The sequence below is a fragment of the Helicoverpa armigera genome, chromosome 4 (genome assembly GCF_030705265.1).
Source record: "Helicoverpa armigera isolate CAAS_96S chromosome 4, ASM3070526v1, whole genome shotgun sequence".
Lineage (NCBI taxonomy): Eukaryota > Metazoa > Arthropoda > Insecta > Lepidoptera > Noctuidae > Helicoverpa > Helicoverpa armigera.
In genome coordinates, this window is record NC_087123.1 from 58,616 (window position 1) to 82,672 (window position 24,057).

The window sequence follows — 24,057 nt, forward strand, 5'->3', positions numbered from 1 at the left end:
TATAAGATGACAAGTTCTCCGCTGGCTAGTAGGTATATATTGTAGCAACTTTGACGTCTATTACGCCATGTGTTCACCGCACGGCCGTTGCCAGAGCGCCGTCATCCGGCCGCCGATATTATACTCTGCCCGAAAAAATCTCGTTCTCGGTGACGGCCCGGTGACGGCGGCGGTGGATAAACAGCCTAAATATTCACAAACGTTCTCGTCGAATGCGAGCGAGTGATATGCAAACGGATACATCACGTTTCACAGATTTTAGTGGCGCACGTTCCCGTTCCGCCACGTCCCGCCACGCGCTGCCACGTCCCGCCACGCACTGTCACGTCCCACCACGCGCTGCCACGTCCCGCCACGCACTGTTATGTCCCACCACGCGCCACGTCCCGCCATCCACCACGCGCTGCCACGTCCCGCCACGCACTGTTACGTCCCACCACGCGCTGCCACGTCCCGCCACGCGCTGCCATATCCCACCACGCGCTGCCACGTCCCGCCACGCACTGTCACGTCCCACCACGCGCTGCCACGTCCCGCCACGCGCTGCCATGTCCCACCACGCGCTGCCACGTCCCGCCACGACAAGGCCGGCGCGGGCGCCTTCTCACCTTCTGTTATTCTTCAGCTGCAATAAAACATTTTGTTGTCAGTCAGTAATCCATTGGCTATTGGAAATTAGCTCTCACCTGTAATTAAATGAAAAGTCATGTAAGTTTTATATCAGTCGGATCTGCATTATGCATGTAATATATGTATGTATATGATGCGAAAACCATAAAATGCACTTCATATTTATTTTCTCAAATTATATAGAAATGGTGTAGTGAAGTTCACAGAAATATTACATATTTCCAATCAGCCATTGGTCGAGTGTTCCTGAGACTCGCGCACTGCAATTATTTCGAAATGACTTGTATTTGGAATATTATTAGAATTTAGCAAAATATGAATCAAGTAAATGCATAAAAAATATGAAAATGCATTATTATCCCATGTCTAGTAATATTAATCAAAGTGAAACGGTCGCCTTGCATACCACACAATAATCGCGAGACTACGGGATGGCGTAGCTCGTAGTACAGGATGCTACGCGGCGCCTAGGCTACGAGCGTAGGCGCGGATGGACTTGGTCTGAGATAGCTACGCTACGTGGAGCGTGGGGCGGGCGACTGAACTTGCACTATTATTTTGTTAGTATCGTCGATTATGTACCGAAGTATCACACCCAGCTCTTGATCTGCATCATCATCGGCCTGTCCCATTTGCTAAACGGCTCCCAACTTACTTGTCCAATCTGAGTATCAGTACGGCGGAGCGACTGCCTATCTGAACAACTCAACCCAGCTACCAGGGCAACGCGATATCCCTTGGGAAGACTGGTTGGTTTTCAAACTTTCTGGATTCGGCTACCCTAACGACTACCTACCAAAGATGTTCAAGTGACTGCCGAGATCCACCTTACTTGTCTCTCGTCTTTCCAATTACTGCCGTACTTCTCATGACACACTTCGGACTATAATAACCTATACATTACTTGTTTTTCTATTAGAGATTAAATTTGAAATAATTGATATATGGATTCGTCATTAGACGATCAATCCACGGCATTCCACGGATCCTACCTAGACCTTTACCTATACTTGTGTTAACAAATAAAATTGATTAGATTTGATCGACCTTTTATGATTGAACCAGCCGTGTGGCCGTTAGCCACGAGCTCAATCTACTTGGATTTCTATGAACTCAATGAAAACACAAACTGAACAGACAAAAAGACGAAATATGTACAATTGTACATACACATACGTCGGCGAGCTCGAGTAGAGTGAGACAGCAGTTCGCATTAGTTACTGCACCGGTATGTAGTGCGGTTAATCGCTGCTTCATTGTAATATGTATATTCATAATTTTTCATATGTACTTTGTTTAAACAAACAGGTACCATCCCCCGCAGAGTCACTAGCATCTCGAGAAATTACCTACTTCTTATTCTGATATTATATTACAAGAGCTATATTGCATAATTATGATAAAGTGTATTCTCCACTCCATCATGTTTTATTACCACAGCAACATGTGTTTATATTAAAAAGATGTACTGTGTCTTACATATACATTATATGGATAACTAGCTTCCGGTCGCTGCTTCGTCCCGCGTGGTGTGTTGATAAAAAGTAGCTTATGTATTAATCTAGATTCAAGGGTATCACCTACATACCAAATTTCAATCAAATTAGTCCAGCCGTTTTTGCGTGAAAGGATAAAAAACATACATCCATACATTCTCACATCATCTGTGAAAATTTTAGATCTCTAACTATCACGGTTCATGGACGGACAAAGGAGCGAAAACAATAGGGTCCTGTTTTACCCTTTGGGTACAGAACCCTAAAAAGCCGCCCTAAAAAGCTCATGTCAGCAGTTTCTCGTATACCGTACTTTCAACTGAATTGGGACATTTCACGTGAAGCGGACAAGGAAAAAAAAGTGAGGTTCTGAAAATCGACCACATTCGGCCCATTTGTACTTCTAGTAGGTATGAATGTGTACGCAAAATATTTTTTTTGTATAGTGTATATTTACCAAGTTATAGGTTTCAAAGAATTGTCGTTGATTGGTACTACAATTTTCGAAAGTAATTTTCGAATATAACAAATCTACTAAAAATATTTTACATAGCGATACATATTAAAATATACTGTTCTTTTGACAGTAAAAAAATCAAAATTAAAAAATTGATGGCCGTGAACCAAACCAAAGTCACGACGACCAAAAAAAAATTCTAAATATAGCTTAAACGATAATGAAAGTACACTAGAAAATTTAAAATGGGATCTCTATTAGTTTAGGCGGTACGTTGAATAATATACAGGTAATAAGCACTTGCAAGGTTGAGCAGTTTGCGCGATATTGCAACTTTATTAATATTCTATATCGTTTTAGCGTATATTTAACCTCATTTAATGATATGAAATAAGTTTTATTAATTTTTATTAATATAATATAAAAATAGGGAAATTATAAGTGTAGCCACAAAATTATTTATTGGACACATGTTTAAATTTCTAATTTTATAACTAAGCAACGGGGAAATGACATAGCCTCTAATAAACTAATTCGTCTTTTTTACAACGCCAACTAAATATTCTATAGAAAGCTTCAAGTAAAGATCATCAATTATTGTAACTTGTCCTTCTAATTTATACATTGTCATCTAATTTAATTAAAATTAGAAATTTAAACATGTGTCCAATAAATAATTTTGTGGCGACACTTATAATTTCCCTATTTTTATATTATATTAATAAAAATTAATAAAACTTATTTCATATCATTAAATGAGGTTAAATATACGCTAAAACGATATAGAATATTAATAAAGTTGCAATATCGCGCAAACTGCTCAACCTTGCAAGTGCTACATATGACGCCCCTTGCGACGCGGGTGTATATTATTCAACGTACCGCCTAAACTAATAGAGATCCCATTTTAAATTTTCTAGTGTACTTTCATTATCGTTTAAGCTATATTTAGATTTTTTTTTTTTTTTATTGGTCGAAGTGACTGTAATTCTGGTTTGAAAAGTTTACTTCCGGTTTTGGCCATCAATTTTTTTTTTTAATTTTTGATTTTTTTTTTACTGTCAAAAAGAACAGTATATTTTTAATATGTATCGCTATGTAAAATATTTTTTAGTAGATTTGTTATATTCGAAAAATTACTTTCGAAAAATTGTAGTACCAATCAACGACAATTCTTTTGAAACCTATAACTTGGTAAATATACACTACACAAAAAAAATATTTTGCGTACACATTCATACCTACTAGAAGTACAAATGGGCCGAATGTGGTCGATTTTCAGAACCTCACTTTTTTTTCCTTGTCCGCTTCACGTGAAATGTCCCTATAACGTATTTTATGTCAACCTCCTGCAATTTGACAAGGATGCAAATCAAGTTTGTTATTCGTTTAGGCCTCGGCCTCGAATATTGCGGGCAGCGGGGCGGCAGCGGCGGCGGCGCGGGATCGGCAGGATCTTACGCGTATAATCAAATGGACCGGCCCTCGAATACAGCAGCCGCCGCTGCCCGCAAAATTCGAGGCTGAGGCCTTATAGTAATAGGTACCTATACGTTGCGACCTCAGCAGAGTGGTGACGTGACCTCGTGCTCCACGCAAGGATACTCACTACATAGCTACAGTTGATGCGAGCCCAGCACCGCGACGCTTCGTCACGTCACTGCGGTCTCACTCGCGCACGCGTCAGCCGTCACGCTCAACGTATGTCAGTCACACCGAGTGCTCTAAATTGTTACATTTAATCTCTTCACATTATTATTGTATAGACCAGATATCCGCAACGTTCAAATGAAAAAAAACACAGCTGCATAAATACCGGTCCGCCAGAAGTAGTTTAGCAAATTGAGCCGTGTTCCTGAGCGCGTACAGTTGCTTATTGAGTGGTCGCGGCCGGGAGCACGCGGCTCCACTGAGCTGCAGGGGATGGCACCACGTGCCGCTTGTAATTGTTATTTAAAAGGCGCACTAATGTGCTCGCCCCGACGTAATGTAGAGAACTTCGACTCGGTGCGGGTCAGAATAACACTATGCATTTGTTTGGTTAATTTTTGAAAAAGGTTTAAACTTATTCTATATCACTCTAAATTCGGGAAGCAATCAAACACACATCGAGGTGCGGGGCGTAGGGGCGGCCGCCGCGAGGGAGCTGTGCACAACACGTGCACTGCGATGAAATCTGCTGATTGCAATGTTGCACTAAACAACATTAACGTGCGCGTATCTTAAGTACCATCTCGCCTTTAATCACATTATGTGACGAACTAAATAAAAACACGTGCGCAGCAAATTATTACGCATGTTTGTTCACACTTAGTTTGTAATAAGGTAAAAGTTTCGCACAGTGAGGTTGAACCTAATAGAAAGAAGTCTCATCTTTAACTAGCAGTAAACGTCATTATATCGGACGTTATGTATGCACTCTTTATAGATAAGTATATATGAATGTTTCCAATGAAAAAGCTTCGGGAAAGTCAGTAACGAGTTAGTAAATGCATTGCAATAAGCGCAGGCGCGGGCGGCACACAGGTGCCTCTCTGCGGGCGCGTGGTGCGCGACGCCGCACGTGCGCCGCACTTGTCACAAATAACATAACTAATGCTCTTAACTAACTCATACAAATGCGCCCCGCATCAAAACTATATTATAATGTCATCACACCGTATCAATCTTAATTGTTTGCGACCGCGATTCCAAAAGCATTATTTATTCCCCTTTTCTATTCGCCACAAGTGCATGCACAAATTGATGATACGGAGGTACCGCGCGTAAACTTTGAACACTACGACGTACGCAATATAGTCTATTTTTTGTAGGTTGAAGTTGGTACATGTGGCTAGGGTCGTGGGTCGGCACACAGACGGCGCTACTCACGCTCCTCCTCGTGCTCGGGCGTGGGCAGGTCGCCGGGCGAGGGCGAGTCGTCGGCGGCGGCGGCGTCGGCGGCGCGCTCGCCGGCCGCGCGGTACAGCTCGGCGCGCGCCTCCACCACGTCGCGCACGATCTCTGCAACACGCCACACCCGTCACCAGCGCTCTCTCGCGACATAACCAACGCATTCCTTCCTCATTCTCTGCTTACCTATAATCACGTCTCGACTCGTGATGATAGATTCGATTTCTTTCGACACCTCGTCCACTAGCCATGGCATGAACTCCTCGTCGATACCTGGAATCACGAAGACATGGTTTTAATAGATTTCAAACAGAATATCAAAGCAGCCCAAAGATAAGTTTCTCAAACAAACAAAGCTATTTTGGCCCGACCCGGGTATAGACATCATGCACAGCATTCGCGTTTGAGTCGCGACCGCTGAACTAATGAGGTGAACAATGAGAGTGAAAAATACACTATCGGATATCACAAACACAAGGTTTTAGACATTGACGGCGGGGCCGGGGAGCTGGATACCATAAACATACGCTCCGGCTGCCCGCCTCAACCCCACTCTAATTATTAGAGTGGGGTTGAGGCGGGCAGCAATTATTGCAAACTAGTTTTTTTATCAGTCTAAATTAAAGAGCGATTGAATATTGCGTCTGGGTGTACTTTGAAGAGAGTGTGCACTGACCGCGCTCGATGCGCTCCATGAGGTAGCCCTGGTCGCGCAGGCCGGCCAGCACGGAGGGCAGCAGCTCGGCCACGTAGCCCTGCACCAGCACGGCGGCGGCGGCCCGCTCGCGCGCCTCGGTGGCCGCCTCCTGCGCCGCGCGCGCCTCCGCCACGCGCCGCTCCTTCTCCTGGTGCAGGCGCAGGTCGTGCGCCGCCAGCCGCTGCCGCTCCGCCAGCTCGGCGTCGCGCAGCTCGCAGTAGCGCCGCTGCTGCTCGCGCAGCGTGGCCAGCTCCTCCTCCTGCGCCACCTCGGCCAGCGCCTGCTCCGTCGTCTTGCCCACGAGCACCTCCAGCACCGGCTGCACTTCCAGGTCGAAGTCGAACAGCTGCAATATACAGCGAGTGAGTCCGACCGCACAGCCCAGCGCGCTACTGTAGCACGGCCACAGCCTAAGGAAGTGACACTCACGTCTCCAGGGTAGATCTGCGTGAAGGCGTCGGCGCCGGTCTTGGCGGGCACGTAGACGGGCGTGGCGGGGCGGTCCACGAACAGGTCCGTCTGCACGCCCACCTCCATCTCCACGCCCTTGTCGAACAGCTGTAACACAGGGTCTGCTGCAGCACTGTGTAGCGGGGTGTGTGTCTGCGCTACTTGGAGCGGGCTGTACCTCCTCGAGGTAGTACTCGGTCTGTATGGGGTGGTGGCGGCGGCCGGGCGCGGGCGGCGGCGTGCCGGGCGCAGACGCGCGGCCGCCGCCCGCCGCGCCAGCGCGCGTCGCCGCGTGCGCGCCGCCCGCGCCGCCGCGCTCTCGATGCCGTCGCCCTGCAACCGACACCGTCACTTTTAACGGGATTCAATTTAATAACCACCATGAAATGTTGATACCCTTATTTCTGTAACCAAAAATAATTACTTAACATCAAAAAATTACAATAGTATGAGGTATTTTAGTCACTTCTAATAATTGTATTTAAAAAGCAAAAATATTAAATGATCACAAAATTATAAATTTTAAATTATAAGAAACAAATGTAAAGACAACTTAAAATGTCATCATAAAATTTGGTGGAAATCACGGTGATTTATTTAGGCGGTGCAATGCTAAGATTTTGGAATAATTTTACTTAAAGCAGTTAAAAACGTTATGGTAATAATTTTACATTGAAATGCGGGTCTAATTTTGGTGATCGTTTATTATTTTTGTCTGTTATGTTATCTGGTGTTAAGTGAAACATAACCCATGGTTAACTCTTCTCCCGTCACTACAGGCATTTGATGCTTAACGCTTTTTAAAGTATGTACATACATATATAGCCATGGGCCAATGTAGTTGTTAGTGGCAGGCAGTCGCGAGCTAGAGAGCCTGGCAGACAGGATTAGCGCTTCCGCACACTGCAGACCAAACAGTTGGCCAAGTTTTTTTTTACAGACAGACGATGATGATATTCAAATAGTTCAGATTTTTTTTAGGGTTCCGTACACAAAGGGTAAAACGGGACCCTTGTTTTCGCTCCTCTGTCCGTCCGTCCGTCCGCCTGTCTGTCACCAGGCTGTATCTCATGAACCGTAATAGTTAGGGAGTTGAAATTTTCACAGATGATGTAGGTATTTCTGCTGCCGCTATAACAACAAATACTAAAAACTAGAATAAAAGAAATATTTTGGGGGACTCCCATACAACAAACGTGATTTTTTTGGACAAAGTTCAATCATAGTTGAATTGCAAATTGATTGAGCGTTCCGCTACTTTCTGATGTTATTTTTTGGTCTTGACGTTGTACAGCAGTTTCATCATTGACTTTAGGAGTTGACTGTACATAGTATAAAATCCTGCTTGGTTACTCTATAATATACAATAAATAGTGCGTAGTCGGGTCGATCGCTAGTAACAATGCAAATGCGAAAGTGGTTTTGTACATTTACTTGTTTGTCAGGCTTTCATGGTAAAACGCCAGAACCGTTTGAAGTAAAATATAATATGATAGTCGGTATGCTGTAGAAACGCTTTTGGAAGGCGGAGAGCTACTTAAGCATAGAACAAGCCGAGCCCGCGCCGCGCCGCGTGGGAACACGACACATGCGCTCAATCTGACCTTCTTCTAAACTATGTACATTGAAAAATATAAGTATGTCTGTGTTCACCGCTCACCTTGCATATCTCGATATGGAAGTCGAAATATTTATAATAATTTGTAAATTGTAGGTCATGTCATAATTAAAATATGCATGGCTAGCTATGCGTGAGACGGAACAGCTCGCAGTAACAGCATGTGCGAGCGAAGAGAGTCGTTACTGTACGAAGTATTGTAATTAGAGAGAGGAGTGCGGCACAGTCGGCCACGCATCGCTCCGGCGGCTCGCAGGCGAACGACCTGCTCGGGGCACTGCTGACGTCAACTGCTGCCGCCGAATACTAATCACACGCGAATAAAAATGACTCATCTAGTTATGATTATATGTCCAAGGGAAACGACCATATCGGGGATTTCGTGCAATGTCAAACAAAGGTTTTTATTAGATAAGTTTGGTTAAGGAATGGTGTTACAGCAGGATGGCGTGGTACGTACCGCGGCGTGCGGGTGCGCGGTCACGGTGCTGCCGCGCACCACGCGCTTCTCGAACATCACGTTGGCGTAGGGCGCCGCCGCGGTGCTGCCGCTGCAACACAACACAACCTGTTCTCACCTACTCACAGCCACAGAGCCTGCCACTGCCAGACCTGCCGTTATTTTATAAAGGCTGAAATTTTGTGTGCGCATCTGACTGACGGTAGCTCTGGAAATTTATTCATCTCATGTGGGAGAAAAGATAAGAGATTCTCCTGTAAGATTATAAATTTAAAAAAACCCCCGACCCAAAAAAAGTATGCAATAATTATGACAAAAGGTTAAAAACGCTAAACCCTATAAAAAGCAAAAAATAACTTTTAACACTACGTAAACTAAATTTTGTCGTGTCGGGGGACCGCTCTAATTCATTACTTTAGATACGCGTTTTTTTTTTTAAACGAATGTTGTAATATCATTTTATTTATGTAAGTATTTATGAAGGTAAAAAGCGGTCCCCCGACACGTCAAAATTTAGTTTACGTAGTGTTAAAAGTTATTTTTGCTTTTATAGGGTTTAGCGTTTTAACCTTTGTCATAATTATTGCATACTTTTTGGGTCGGGGTTTTTAAATTTATAATTTAATTTTATTTCATGCTTTTTAAAGGAGCTCCTTAATTTTTCCTTCTTTCATTTAATTTATTTTATCTTAAGATGGGGTCGCTATATGCGATCTCGGCCAAAGGAAGCTGTTTAACAATCCTCATGACAAACTGGCTCTGGGAGAATTGCACAAACTGAAAAACAATAAAGATTAACCTTTGGACATTCTAGATTTTCAGCAAAAATATAAATCGGTTTATCCGTTTCATTTCGGCATTTCAGGGTTTCATCCGCCACATCCCATTTCCAGCATTAGGTTCTCGTCAATCAGAAACATGAAGAGAACTCGTCAAGACAAATTCAACGAGCCCAAACTCGATGGGTTTACTAAAAGGCAGTTCAGGGTTACGTCTCCTACCTTCGTGCCCTAACAGCAGACCAGCTCAGTGGTTCCAAAAGACATTAGTGTTTCAAATTTCAGATCCCACATATACTTGCAAGTAAACAGAGCGTGTAACATTCCTATCACATCTAGCAAACGAGCTGATGACCTTGAAGACCTGAACCGATTTCCACCAAACATAGCTAAGAACACTCCCGACTGACATACCTTTTAAACAAAAAAAACCGCATTACAATCGGATCATCCGTTTGGGAGCTACGATGCCACATACACACACACACACACACACACACACACACACACACACACACACACACACAGACACGTCAAACTTATAACACCCCGTCGTTTTTGCGTCGGGGGTTAAAAACAACAATTGCTCTCATATAAAAAGTTATCCGTATTGATATAATCTTTATTATAAAGGAGGATACGACTGCAAAAAAATTATATTGATTTAGGTAAAGTATTTTTGTAATATTTTACAAAGCCACCGTCGTCAGTCAAACGTTGTAGTACTCTATAGTTTATACCCACTGTAAGGTAGATGTACACACAAAGTTTTAGGCTTTATAAAATAATGCATTTCTGGCGGTCGCTGGCTCTCGATCACATTCTACTCGGATGAGAGCTTCAGGGGGCTTCTTTCTGACAAGTATCCCCAGTAAGTTGGTACCTAAATTACTTCATATAAACTTGAAAAAATCTTTTGTGATGGGATGGGAAGCTACACTATCGCCGAGTAACATACTGGCATACTGACAACTGACAACAGAAGTCCGGGATGCTGGTGAAACACTAGGAAACAGCTATAATTTATATAGATACGTACAAACCGTGAGGTGGGTAAACCATAATTACACAATTTTACACAGAAGAGTATAGTGTTTCTCGAAATATGGATCAAATCCAATAAGACCGTGGGTCAGGTTGTTTCCAAATTTTAAATAATCTTTAATACCTCTTGCACATATGTACAGTACCTACAATGGCGGACATAGCGCCTTAGGCGTTCTCTACCACTCTACCTTTGGGTGGTGGAGAGAAAGCGTTGGTAGGTGCAAACAAAACAGAGAACTAGTATGAAACGTATGCTTACATATATTACAATACACAAATAAATTAATAATAATATATGTAACTGTAAAAAGGGTCTCGCTCGGCTTAGCGCACGAGGTTGTCGCCATGTGGAATGTCGACACAGCTGTTATTTTGTCGTTACGGCCAATGGTCTAATAGCCAAGAGCCTCGATCAACACCTCAGGAGGCTCTCGTTAAGCGGCTGGATCAAGGGACTGATTCAGAAGGCAGTACTCCTTGATACGGCGCGTATTATGAGGAGGTTTCTGTCTCTGGGACCCTAACCACCGGTACCTTGGACCCGTGCACTATATCGGTGACCATCACTTTTTTATATTTTTAAATGTTTTTTTTTTTATTTTTATAATTTAATACCTATTTAAAAATGTAAATAATATGCTGAGAAATAAATAAACAAATGAACAAAATATATACATATATAACTATATACAGTATGTACTTGCAATTATTTCAATTTCACATTATATTATATGCCATTTTTGGTATATTAATGATCTGGCCTATATCGATTTGATCACAACTTCGGCGGACGCCAAGTAAGTCGAAGACATCTGATTTACATTCGAAAGAAAATGAATATGATTGTGTTCCCGTCAGTCACCTTATTCATAATTTGTATTGTTTTTCAAAATACGCTTCTACAGACCAAATTTGAACTGGTATTTAGATTTCGATAGCTATACAAAAATAAACTCTTCGACGAATTATTTAAATGAGTCGAGGCAATCAAACAAATTGAAATCCTGATAAGATAGCGGAATAGGCGTTGTGGTCTTGCGCGCCGCTCCGCCGCCAGCCAGCGGGCAGCGGCGCGGCGCGCCCCCAGCAGCGGCGCACGTACGCGAGCGAACCCGCCGACAGCCCCGCCGCGCCCGCCGCCAGCGCCCGCACGCCGCGGAACAGCTCGCCGACGCGCCGCCTGCTGGCCGGGCTGCCCGGCGCCTGCTCCTCCAGCGCCCGCTTCGTCCGCGGAGCCACCGCCTTCGGCTTGCTCGAGTATGAGAACACTATCTTGTCTCTCTCCTGGGTGGGGTACAGCGCTTCCAGGCCGAGTATCCGCGCCACCTCCGGCGGCGGCAGCAGGAACTGCCCGCTCTTCACCGTGGTCACGAACCGGGGCTTGTCTCCGTCCGTGGATGGCGCGTTCCGGGACCTAACCTTGCGCCCCGGCGACGGCGACTTGTCCATTTTAGGTGAAATCTTCTTGTCGCTATCTGGCTCCATGATATTGATCCGCGGATGCGATTGGCTCAACATCTTGGGCGGCGCTCGCTCCCGCTGGCTGATGTTGGGGTTGGAGGCTGCGAGGGCGCCGTTGTGGGAGCGGTGCCGCGTGGGTCGGCGGAGGTTGGCCTGCAGGAGCTCCTTCTCCTTGAGGCGGCGCAGCTTGAAGTCGAGCGCGCGCGAGAACTTGGGGTCGAGCAGCGAGTGCGCGGGCTCGGGCGGCGCGCGCTGCAGCGGCTGCACCACGTGCACGTGCGGCGGCGGGCGCGCGGGCTCGCGGCCCAGCAGCGTGAAGCTGGCGTCGCGCGGCGGCGCGGGCGGCATGTCGCCGTGTGCTCGGCCGCGCGTGCTGCCGGCCACTGGTCAGCGCGCCGCGCGCTACTACTGCGGACATTATCGCGCACGCGCCACCTGCACCACTACGAGGGTAAACACTGGTCTGCCTTCCAAGACAATTTCGTAGATTCCGCTTCACATCAGTTAGTGTTCCATTAAAATTTGAATGGCTCGCCATGGCGCGCTGACTGTAATGGGTCACTTTGTCAATCGATACGCGTCTTGCATTGTTGTTTTGCAATCAATTGTCACATGAGTCGATGACGTCGACATACATAAGTAGAACACTTAGGTAGGTATTTGTATTGTACCCTCACGAAACATTCAGGTAAATATATATTACAGAATAAAACACAAAATGCTAGTCAAAACTTAGGCCTACTTCTAAATAAGACTAAGTTTGTTTCGATTTTAGATATTGCAGAAACCAACTTTATATTGTATTACAAAACCACCATTGGTTTTGTACAAGCTGTTGAATAGAATATGTTTTCGACAAGTGATGTTTTATCGTTGTAGACAGCATCGATAACATAGTTTCAAGAACTCGCATAGATGCAATCATTGTGAGCGGTCACTGAGCACACGCAGCTACCGTGAGCTGTCGCCGTCAGGTGCCACCCAGCGGACTCTGGCTGCATTTCCTGCAATACCTGCAACTACAAATTAAGTCTAGCCTAACCTGGGAATCGAAGCCTAAAACTCAATTATCATTGACCACTACTGCTAGGAACTGCTACACGTACGAGGCCATCGAGGCCTCGTGCTGGAAGGCTTACGTAACATTGCTTGGTTATATAATCATCCCAAATATTATAATACCTACAAGTTAGAGAACCGCCCAGCGATGTATTAGTTGTGCGAGTTGACCTTCAGCAAACATATTGTTAGCAGTACTCAGGACGAGCGCCATCTGATCGCTACGGCTTAATAATAGCCGTAGGCGCACGTAGCCGCTCGTAGCACGCTACGCACAATAGCTACGCGGTCATGTTGCTACAAATTAGCTACGAATATTGTCTTGAAACATTGCATCGTATTCATGTGCTACACATATAATATTTTAGGAACTATTTATTTTTACTATGTGAAATGAAAATGAATGAAATATTGTTGAACATTATTACATTATTATAGAACATTACTTTCAAAATAAAATTATCACGCAATCAAGACCAATCTTTGGCATATTGGTTTTGATTAGACAAGAAATCCAAACGTCTCGTTAATTCTAGTAACTGATCACGCCTTACGGCATGTCCGCTATGTTTCCTTCCTCCGAGGCTATACTACTTGCCACGGTACGCATCGTCAAGAGGTTTCTCTCTCAGGAGCCCTGATCGTAAGTAGCTTGGACCATGTCCTAGATGCCAGTGGGACACTATTTTTATATTTTTTACTGTTTTTTTTTTCATATTTAATTTATGTTAAAAAATTTTAAAAGGATAAAAGTAGGTATACAGATATAAAGGCTGTTGTATAAAAATTCGTAAAGCTGAATGTTTTAAAATCATAATATCAAGTGTGCATGTGGCCGGCTGCACTGAAGCTGTGCGCGGCGGGTTTTACTGTGCCCCATCAGGGTCAATATCAGTGTACCCTTCGCTTAGCCGTTTGTAAAATTATGAAATCCAAATAAATAACTATAAATAAGTAGCTAAGTATATATTTCGGCGAGAGCTGGCCGTCCGGCGAGGGCTGAGGTGTGCAGGAGCCCGCGGCGTGCGTGTGGCCTTGCCTTATCTACATCAGCCGGAGCCACCCTCAGCTCCGCGCGCCCGCCAGCGACACTCAATACTGAGCCACAAAATACATAGGTACAGAAGTCAATCTACATACAAAGCGCGTTCGAGTCACGCAGACATAGGTGTCTATGTGTGCGTGTTCACAGACGCGCTGTCTCAAAACAACTCAAAACAGTGCGAGCGCGGCTGCCGTTTTCTTGAGATACGCGCGTCACTCACAAGGTAGATAAATTGACTGTAATATTTTTAATTTTAATAACAAAAGAAAAAGTAATAATGGAGCAACAAAAAGTCGTATTATAATTGTTCAGTGGACGGTTGTTTTTATACAAAAATAAAGAGTGATATGTCGTTTTTTTTAGCCTGCCGTATTACCTTTAGTACCTATGTACCTACTTATTTTCTCATATTTCGATGGTTCGATTAATAAACGCAGTAGGTAGGTACAGTTAGGTGGGTAGGTAAGCGCCCCGGGGAGGCCTCTGGCCCAATGCCGTAATAAGTTTTGCTAGTGTCGACCCAGGCAAACCTGCCTACCTACCCTCAAAGATTATTACTAGTAGGAGTTGATAATTTTTGTGATCATGGCGAGAGTATGTTGTAAGGTAGACGAAATAAAACTCGCACATCAAGGTTTCTGTAGGTAGAAGCAAGCTTAGATCGGGGACTGTACCAGCCCATTATATACAAAAATATTTTTTTCACAAGTAAAGAGTAGGGTAAGTATATATGTATGAATAACAAAATTATAAATTGCGGTTTCTGAAAAAGTTCGGTATCTCGTTCAAACGAATTTCCGTTGAAAGTGTTTATTAACCTCTTGTATGCCACATTAATTTTTTGATTATTATTGGTTTATATTTCATTTTTCCTGTTTTATTCTCAACAATACATCAAATAATTAGATACGAGTACCACTACCACGTTAGTTTTATGCGCATAAAAAAGTTGACAACCCTAGCGCGACCGCCGAGTTTAGGCATGAAAAGTGAAGTACATACATGAGATTGACTTCTGTACCTATGTATTTTGTGACTGAGCCGTGTGATACAATCTAACTTCATTTATTAAGTCTATTCTAGCTTTTGTCTTGAGAAAACCAGTTTCATGTCTACACACTCATGTGTAAAGTATCGCCGAGAGATTGCGCGCGAACCGAAATGGTATCTAAGGCAAATGAAGAAAGCCGAGCGCGAGAAGACATACTTATTACATTACGCTTCTCGGGCGTTCTCGGTGTCGTTTCGTTCTGTGACAATCTGTCAGCACACACGATACCTACATAAACAACATATACGAGGGGAGTTCAATACACTTCCACCTTGTTGTTAAGTATTAGGCTATCAAATACAGCGTTTAAATCATTATAATAAGTCGATAAGTGTATAATAGTGTTGGAACTTCTCTCTGCGAGTCAAATTCCGTTAAACATCATTGTTGAATCGTTGTAGAAACATTGCCAAAACAATGGTCGCAGTTTCGTAAGTTGGTTAGGTGTAGTAGTGGCAGCAGGGCGGGGTGCGGCGCGCAAGTTGGAGCGTCGGTTGCCGGGCGACGGAGCCACGCGCTGACACCCCCCCCACACTCCGCCCCGCGCCCCGCACGCCCCGGCGGCGCCCGCTGGACACTGAGTAGAGTTCAACAAGAACGGCAGTGGTAGTAATCGCATAGCTATGTCACTGACTCACAATTTGTATCATTGAGGTATCACCGTTACATCTAGTAAAAGACAAAACGGAAGGAATGGTACATACGGTCAAGGTTAATTCTAACTTTTCCGCTAAATAGGGTAGGAATACTGAACTGTATCACCAGTCAAAGCATTATATTTCAAATAGGCCTCCAATAGGCAGGGTCTTATGAAAGTCAAGGCACGAGAAAAAGTGGATCCCATGGAGAAGAACCGGCAAGAAATTTCATGGACACTTTACAAAAATAATAAAATAATAGTTTTCCACATTGGAGCAGTGGTCGCCCCTCGCGCGGGTCGGTCTGGTCGCGCGCGGTGTCGCTGCACTCGCCGATACTCATCGCCCTCGTAAAGCTGCACCCGTCTCGATCTGATTACTCACCGCGCAATAAACATAACAATACTCACACTGATTAACTAAAACTGGATTTTAAGTAATCAATTTTATTCAGTGACTAAAGAATCAAGCTCAGTATATCTAGTAATTAATAGTAAATAGGCGGGTAATAGCCATAGCCTCCATAGCCCCCGTAGCCCCCGTAGTCGCCGTAGCCACCGTAGCCACCGTAGCCACCGAGCCCCCCCAGGCCGAAGCCGAGGCCGAGGTAGGGCTTAGCGAGCGCCGAGCCGCTCAGCAGCGCCGCCAGCAGCAGCAGCAACAAGCTCGCCTGCAACACGCCGCACTCGTCACTGTGCCCAGTCCTCAGATAATGCAATAACACAGCCAGTACTTACGTGTTTCAGCATTGTGCAGCTCGATCAGTGACTGAGTGCCGGAGCCGCGTTCCTCTACCATATATACGCCGCTAATGGCCTACTCGATCACAGTAATCTCTTGCTTCATTTACTTTTATGCATTAATAACTCGTTAATTATGAAGGGAAAACCGGCCAACCTCACTGTTATCATTATGATAACAAAATCGATGAGCGACGTGACACTGGGTTCATCTATTTATCCAGGCATTAATACTGATAATGGTAAGTTCAAACTGGTGTCTGTGTATTGTTTGATAATGTAGTTACCGTCACCTTTCAACAACTGCGCTGCATGAGGAACCAGGGCCTTGGTGGACACAGACAGTGGGCAATAACAGGAACTAGATGGCCTCCTAGCCGCCTAGCTCGTAGGTTTCTTAGTAGATAAGGTTTTCATCCTTTGTGTCATAATAAAATCACCGGCACTTGGACTGCTCGAGCCGAGGAAGAACTCGGATACATTTTTTCCATAAAAGCTAGGCAACCGTTCTTTCTACAGTAAGCGATGTAAAGTTCTCTGCTTCTGAGGTTGTGTTCTGCAACCTATGCTGTTCGAGTGATTCAGCTTTTGTAGGTAAGCGATGTTCTATTCCAAGTGGATAATGACTCGTATGGAAGTGGCGGTGTCACTGCTGCACAACTCTAGGTCAGCGCTGAACATCTCACCAACTGCATCTCATGCTCCTATGTTCGTTATTGTCAAGTTTCTTAGTCATATAACACTTTATCACAATAGGATTTTTTTATAAAAAATCAATTTCTGGTAACAAATACCCAAATAAGTAATGTTTCATTTCACCGGTGAAAAGTAACATAATTCAAGGAAAATTGTTTATACCTTGAAATTTGGCCCGTAACCATCTCGTAACATAACCTTACCTAAATGCCAAAATATTTTTACGTAAAAATACATAAGTATTAACGATTAGAGATAACTTCTAGGCAGAAATAAGCAGATATATATAAGTATGTCTTGTAGGCACATACCAGGAGGGGTTGGTCTTGAGTTTGGCATTGTTGTAGAGCGCTCTGGGCGTGTTAGCATATGTAAACGGGCCCTTGTTTTTTGGCACCTGAGGGCCTTCCACCAAAACGGATCGTACGGACACGCTCATGGCGCAGGCGGGAGCAGCGCTGCAGCACGCTCACCGCCGCCAGGTAGCACTCCTCGCAGGCCGCCAGCAGCATGCAACACATGCGCGCCCACTGTCACCGCCAGCATTCGAATATGGAACGTCAGCGGCCGCCGCGCCGGCCAGCACGCGCCGGCCTCAGCGCGACCTCGCCGCCCGGCCGGCTGCTGCGCCGACCACCGCGCCGCGCTGCTCAGCCATCCTGCACTGTTTTTATTTTTACTGCAAGCTTTATAACAAGTAGCAGTTACCATGGCGACACCTAAACATACGTTTCCGGTCATCAAGCGTTGACAAGTCAGTGTCCTGTTTGTCTGTTGCCATGGCGACTGCGCCGGCGAATCAAGTGCTCACGCCGGCACATTGGCGGTGGCAAAGCGGTCGGTGACGTTCCGCAGTCAACGAGGAACCCATATACATAGTTTCGCCATGTCTGTCTGTCCGTCCGCGGCTTATCTCAGTGACCGATAGGACTAGGTAGCTGTTTGGCATCTATATACCTACAGTGGAAACAAAAGTTTCATTTCAAGGCTACACGTAAAGGAGTGTTGCATGCTATTCCCAACGTGTCATAGGTATATTGTTCGACAAATATTTGAATACGAATAATGCAACACAAAGATAATTATTTTTGATAATGTGTAAAAAATGTGTAGGTACTTCATGATTTTCGGAAAGTATCACTCCAAAGGTTGGAAAAAAATGTGTCCCCCTCTCTAACTTTTGAATGATAACTTTAATTTTAAAAAAGAACTTTATAAATACTTTCTATAGATAGAAAAATATGTTGAACTTGATTGGTTGAACAGTTTTTGTAATTATTTATCCCACCCAAAACAAAAATGTGAAAGACTGCCAAGTTCGATAATATGGGAATGCTTCGCCTATAAAAGAAGTGAGATCTGAATAAGTACCAAGTTCCATACACATACCTCAGTTAAAAATAGTTACTTTTTAATGATGTTACTTGGCAAGTTTTCATACACCTTGTTATAAACCTACTAAACGCAATGAATCAAGTATTTAATTTTCTATTAAAACTTGCCAAGTAATCATCATTAAAAAGTAACTATTTTTAACTGAGGTATGTGTATGGAACTTGGTACTTATTCAGATCTCACTTCTTTTATAGGCGAAGCATTCCCATATTATCGAACTTGGCAGTCTTTCACATTTTTGTTTTGGGTGGGATTTCATTTATTTTTGTAAGGTTGTTTATTTTATTTTTTCTTATGATTAAGTCAGTTAAGTAAATGTCTCATTTATACTATCTTTCAGATTTTTGAATATGCACTATGCTTCTTACAAAGAAATGAACTAGATTAACTAAATGGACTAGATTTACCAACTGACTGACATGACATGTTATCAAATATTATGTTCGTGGATCAAAGTTACACATTCGTTATTTTCGAAAGTGACTCACACTTGGCCGTTTTCAGATTTTTACTTTGACTAAATACAAACCTTTGTAACGAATTTCAGATCGGTACGATCATTCGAAGATATATTATATAAATATAGATAAATTTAGTTCGTTTTAGTTCCTTAGGGGTATAAATTTACACTGGGTATTTTACACCTTCATTATTTTGAAACCGACTCACACTTGGCCATTTTCAGATTTTTCCCTTTACTTTGACATAAAGACCTACCTCCATGCCAAATTTCAAGTCAATACGACCATTGGAAGTGGTCTAGGTTTTTGATGAGTGAGTCAGTGAATCAGTCAGTGAGTGTATAGTAAAAATAGCGATTTTCTGACGTCAATATCTCAAGACCTACAATAGGTATATTAATGAAATTTTGTATTTTAGATAAGTGAGGGGGTCTCAACAGATACTAGAAATTTGATATGCGTAAATAAAATAGATTTTGAGTTACAGGGGGGTCGAATTTGGCCCGAAATGGTTCGTGTAATATAACCCACGGCCGGTGTGTCGCCTTTTTTGCTCGAACTTGGCGGACACACTGCCGTGTGTCTAGATAAAATGTTATCTGAACTAAGATCGTAGGTAATTTAACCGTTCCTAAACACTTACAAGCATTTTTTTAATTCAGCTTAGATGGCTGCTTTTATAATCCCTTGCCTTCTTTCAAATAAAAACAAAAAGAATTATTAAAATCTGTGCATGCAATCCAAAATAACTACCTACTAATCTAAGTATACAAATATTTTATAGAGGAAGTTTGTTTGTAACAGATAAACTCAAAAACTAATTTACCGATTTAAAAAAATCTTTCCCCAGTAGAAAGTTTCATTATCTGCGAGAAACATAGGCTATTTTTTTTCCGGAACAGGCAGTAGTCCCGTAGGGACGCGGGTGAAACCGCGGAAAAACGGCTAGGTAAATAAGTAATAATGTAGTTTTTGCAAATTAGTGATCCAATTTGCCAAGAAAAGAAAATTTAAAAAAAAAATGTCTCTGTACTTTAGACTACTTCGCGCTGTTAAGATTCTGTCTGGGTTGATGGGGGAGATAGGTATGAGCTATAATCGGGCAACTGCGGAACCTGACAGCGTGGCCCGACAGACTCCTGAAAAAGTGACACCTCGTGTGTCGGATGGCGTGATCGCGTGTTGCAAGCCATGATCTAGCTTGTACCCACCGATACCTACTAGTAGATATGCTGTATGCTGGTATCACATACTTACTTATTACAAAACTAGCTGGTGCCCGCGACTTCGTCTGCGCAGGTTTAGTATTTCGAACAATATGTTTACAAATTGTAGCCTATGTGTTATTCTGATGTATAAGCTATATTATTGTAAAGTTTCATTAAAATCCATTCAGTAGTTTTTGCGTGAAAGAGTAACAAACATCCATACTTCCATACATCCATACATACAAACTTTCGCGTTTATAATATTATTCGCGTTTATAATATTAGTAGGATGCAAAGTTTCATTAAAATCCATTCAGTAGTTTTTGCGTGAAAGAGTAACAAACATCCATACATCCATACATACAAACTTTCGCGTTTATAATATTAGTAGGATTACATTACTTATACCCTAGTAGGCAGTTGTGACAAGTAAACCGCCTCGCTGGTCTGGTATTTAGTTTTAAAGCTCAGAGCGCCTGTGCTGAAATAGCTGCGTGGGTTCTGAAACTTTCACAAAGTAGCCGGAAATGTTTGTGCACTAGTCACTAGGCTAGAAAATATGTACCGAGCAGCTGGCTCCTAGAGAGAACAGCCGCCGCGCCGTGGCCGAACACAAGGAAATGCAACGTTCGCAAGCGAAACTTACATTGTGATAATAATATGTACGCGTGTGACTTGCTGCTGCAAAGCTGTTGTTAGAGAGTTAGAGGGTGAACATTACCCAATTATATCTTTATCATAAATACCTGTTCTCTAGGTCAGTTGCCGTAGAGGTAGTATTTCTAATAGGTGTCAGGAATAGCTTCTCCAGCAAGACTAAAAAAAATATTTTGTGTGCATAGCTTTGAACATTTGAATAAGTTATCATATCACCTAATGTCTTCAGCAATAAATAGGTACATATTAAATTGAATTTATAACCTTGTGCTACACTTCGTCTATTACTCGTTCAAAACAATCGTAAAATACAGAGGGTGACCAAGTGGTCCCTATTGACAAGACCTTTGTTTCGCCAGCATGGGCCATCGTTATCATCACAGAGAGAGCCAGAGTGTAACTAGCGCCATCTACACCTGCAGCACAGTAACTGTAGGAGCACGCGGAGAGGCACCGCGCGTCACATGCTGCGAGCGAGCAGCTCATGAGGTTACCGATTCTGCCGGTAGATGGCAGTCTCTCAAAAAATTGATAATTTCTTATTGATGTTGAAATAAAAAAAAACTTTACAAAAAAATTAAGCCGACTTCCAAAAACACAAAAATGCCAAAAACCGCATCCAAATTGCTTTAACCAAACGCCAGATTATCGCGGACAAATATGTACGTACATGCATCCTACATACAAACAGGTCAAACTGAGAACCTCCTTTTTTTGAAGTCGGTTTAAAGAATAAAATAATACATTTTGCCTTATTCGGCAAAATGTATTGTATCAGTCCAGCAGTTTATTTGACTCGCAATTTATTGGAGATTTTGAGTCGTCACCGTCGTCGTTGAGGCGAACAGTTAGGGCACAGAGTATAATATTTTTGTTGTTTTCTTTCATAATGTACTTATTGAAGTTGGAACAGCAGTTTATATCTAGAGAATTACTTTTAAAATAATTGTGATGATATTGTTCATTCTTCTGAGATATCAAATGCGCGGACGGATAGCTTAACTAGCTTCCGCCCGCGGCTTCGCCCGCGTAGAGTTCGGTTATATCGCGTTTCCAAGCGCGAAAACGCGTTTCAAAAGTCCGGGATAAAAACTATCCTATATTCTTTCTCAAGGTCAACTCTATCTCTGAAGGTACTAAATTTTATTAAAATCAGTTCAGTGGTTTTGACGTGAAAGCGTAACAGACAGGCAGACAGACAGAGTTACTTTCGCATTTATAATATTAGTAGGGATTAGTAGGGATAGGAGCTATATCTACCCACATAGTAACCAAATGTTTTTTTTCCTGTCTAACACTTAATCAAAAATTCCCTTTGGTTTAATGGTTATAAATATGTAGGTAGTCTACACCTACCAACTACCCTGTATAACTAACTTCCTCCTGCGGTTTCACCCGCGTCCCGCGGTAACTACTTCAAATGTTTATTTATTTGCCAGAATAATAAAATACTTACCGTCTTACCACAAAAACTTTAAAACGTCAGTTTAAGACTTGTCTTAAAAAAATGTCAAATTATGTCGTTGAAATAAGGTCCATTTTGGAACCACAATTTTTTTAGACAAGTGTTTGACACATGGTTAAGTTTTTGTAGTAAGACCATTATTATTTTACATAATAACATGGTCGATATAATAAAAATATGCTCTCGCTATAGGTATATTCGACTTATAATTTAGTCATGCAAATGTTTTATATTATAGGTACCTACTTATAGTTAAAAATATTTCTTACTAACATAATCTGTTTTATAAAGTTAAGTACTATTATTATTATAGTAAACGTACAATCGTGCAGCATTATGCTGCTTTTCACTCTCCTACTTTGTGTACTTAGATTAAAAATATGTAGCATATAGGTACTATAAGTAATCTTTGTGAATTAAATAAATGGGTTAGGTATATTGAAGAAATCAAGAAATATTTCGAATCGGACCCCCTGAGACTATTGCGCTAAAGTAAATAAACAAATAGTTCAATTATTACATTGTGTAGTGACATGTCAAGCAGTATTCGCGCCGCGCCAGTACATATTCATTTGACCTGGCTGACCCTACCTAGGTTAGGTATTGGTGACATGCACTTGCCACAAATCATCATTAATGACGACACAAAATACACGACGATGATGACATAAAATATTTATTACAAATACTTTTGAATTTAATTGCAAATGAGTTTGAGTTGATATTCAGAAGATTAAAAAAAAAATAGATTTTGTTAAATTCTTATTAAGGATTGAAAATCAGTTGACATCACGGGCATGGTCAACGTAAAACTGCTGGTTGTATCTCTATTCCTTATCTTTCTGGTATACCTTTGCTTTGCCTATTGTTGACACTTCCCTTGTCTTCAAAATTAACAGAAAGGAATCTAGTCCTATAGACGTAAACGATAGCTTGGTTACTCTGAGCAAGTGGTTTGCCGCGAATAACTTGCTTCTTAATTCTTCCAAAACGAAATGCATTAAATTCTCTTTACCTAATGTAACACCAGTAGGGCTCAATATCGTTCTGGACGATAATAAATTAGATGTTATTAGTCAAACCGTCTTCCTGGGCATCACCATTGACTCTAAATTGCAATGGGGTGCCCACATCTCAGCACTGTCAAAGAGGCTGAGTTCCGCAGCTTATGCAGTCAGAAAAATAAGACAGATTACTGACGTTGCTACTGCTAGGCTCGTGTATTTCGCTTACTTCCATTGCATTATGTCCTATGGCATTTTACTGTGGGGGGCAGCGGCTGACGTAAACTCAATCTTCGTTCTCCAGAAAAGGGCAGTTCGTGCAATTTATGGCCTCGGCCCTCGCGAGTCATTAAGAGAATTATTTAAAGAAATTGACATACTGACACTACCTTCTCTTTATATACTAGAAAATATAATGTTCGTACGCAAAAACTTAAATCAATTTAGTGTTAAAAGTGATATACATTCCATTAATACAAGAAACAAACACAAGCTAGTAGTTCCGAGATTCAGATTAACGAAATCAAATAAATCGTTTTTAGGGAATTGTGTCTGTTTTTACAACAAGCTGCCTAAGTGTGTAACCGATCTCACGGATATAAAATTTAAGAACACTTTAAAATCCACCCTAATTAAAAAAGCTTATTATAA

At 42.5% G+C, this 24,057-nt stretch overlaps 2 protein-coding genes and 1 long non-coding RNA gene across 3 annotated transcripts; all 3 read right to left on the reverse strand.

Annotated features, from left to right (window-relative positions):
* Positions 1-399: 399 nt before the first annotated feature.
* LOC110377956 (radial spoke head protein 3 homolog) lies at positions 400-17,923 on the reverse strand. The gene is given in 9 exon segments (XM_021337014.3): positions 400-625; positions 5,455-5,586; positions 5,662-5,748; positions 6,152-6,518; positions 6,602-6,730; positions 6,801-6,871; positions 6,874-6,955; positions 8,701-8,791; positions 17,528-17,923. Coding segments are annotated over 9 exon segments (1,098 nt in total). The 5' UTR covers positions 17,656-17,923; the 3' UTR covers positions 400-614.
* On the reverse strand, positions 10,465-14,145 carry LOC126055999 (uncharacterized). The gene has a single exon (XM_049847282.2). It carries the CDS (start codon positions 12,333-12,335, stop codon positions 11,514-11,516), a length of 822 nt encoding a protein of 273 aa, XP_049703239.2. The 5' UTR covers positions 12,336-14,145; the 3' UTR covers positions 10,465-11,513.
* On the reverse strand, positions 16,211-17,511 carry LOC135116692 (uncharacterized). The gene is made up of 2 exons (XR_010276375.1): positions 16,518-17,511; positions 16,211-16,450 (listed from the first exon to the last, which is right to left on the reverse strand). It is a non-coding gene; the product is annotated as an uncharacterized LOC135116692 (long non-coding RNA).
* Positions 17,924-24,057: the final 6,134 nt, after the last annotated feature.

Bases quoted from the DNA above. Each gene is read 5' to 3' on its own strand.
- LOC126055999 (XM_049847282.2), bottom strand. From the start codon at position 12,335: ATGCCGCCCGCGCCGCCGCGCGACGCCAGCTTCACGCTGCTGGGCCGC.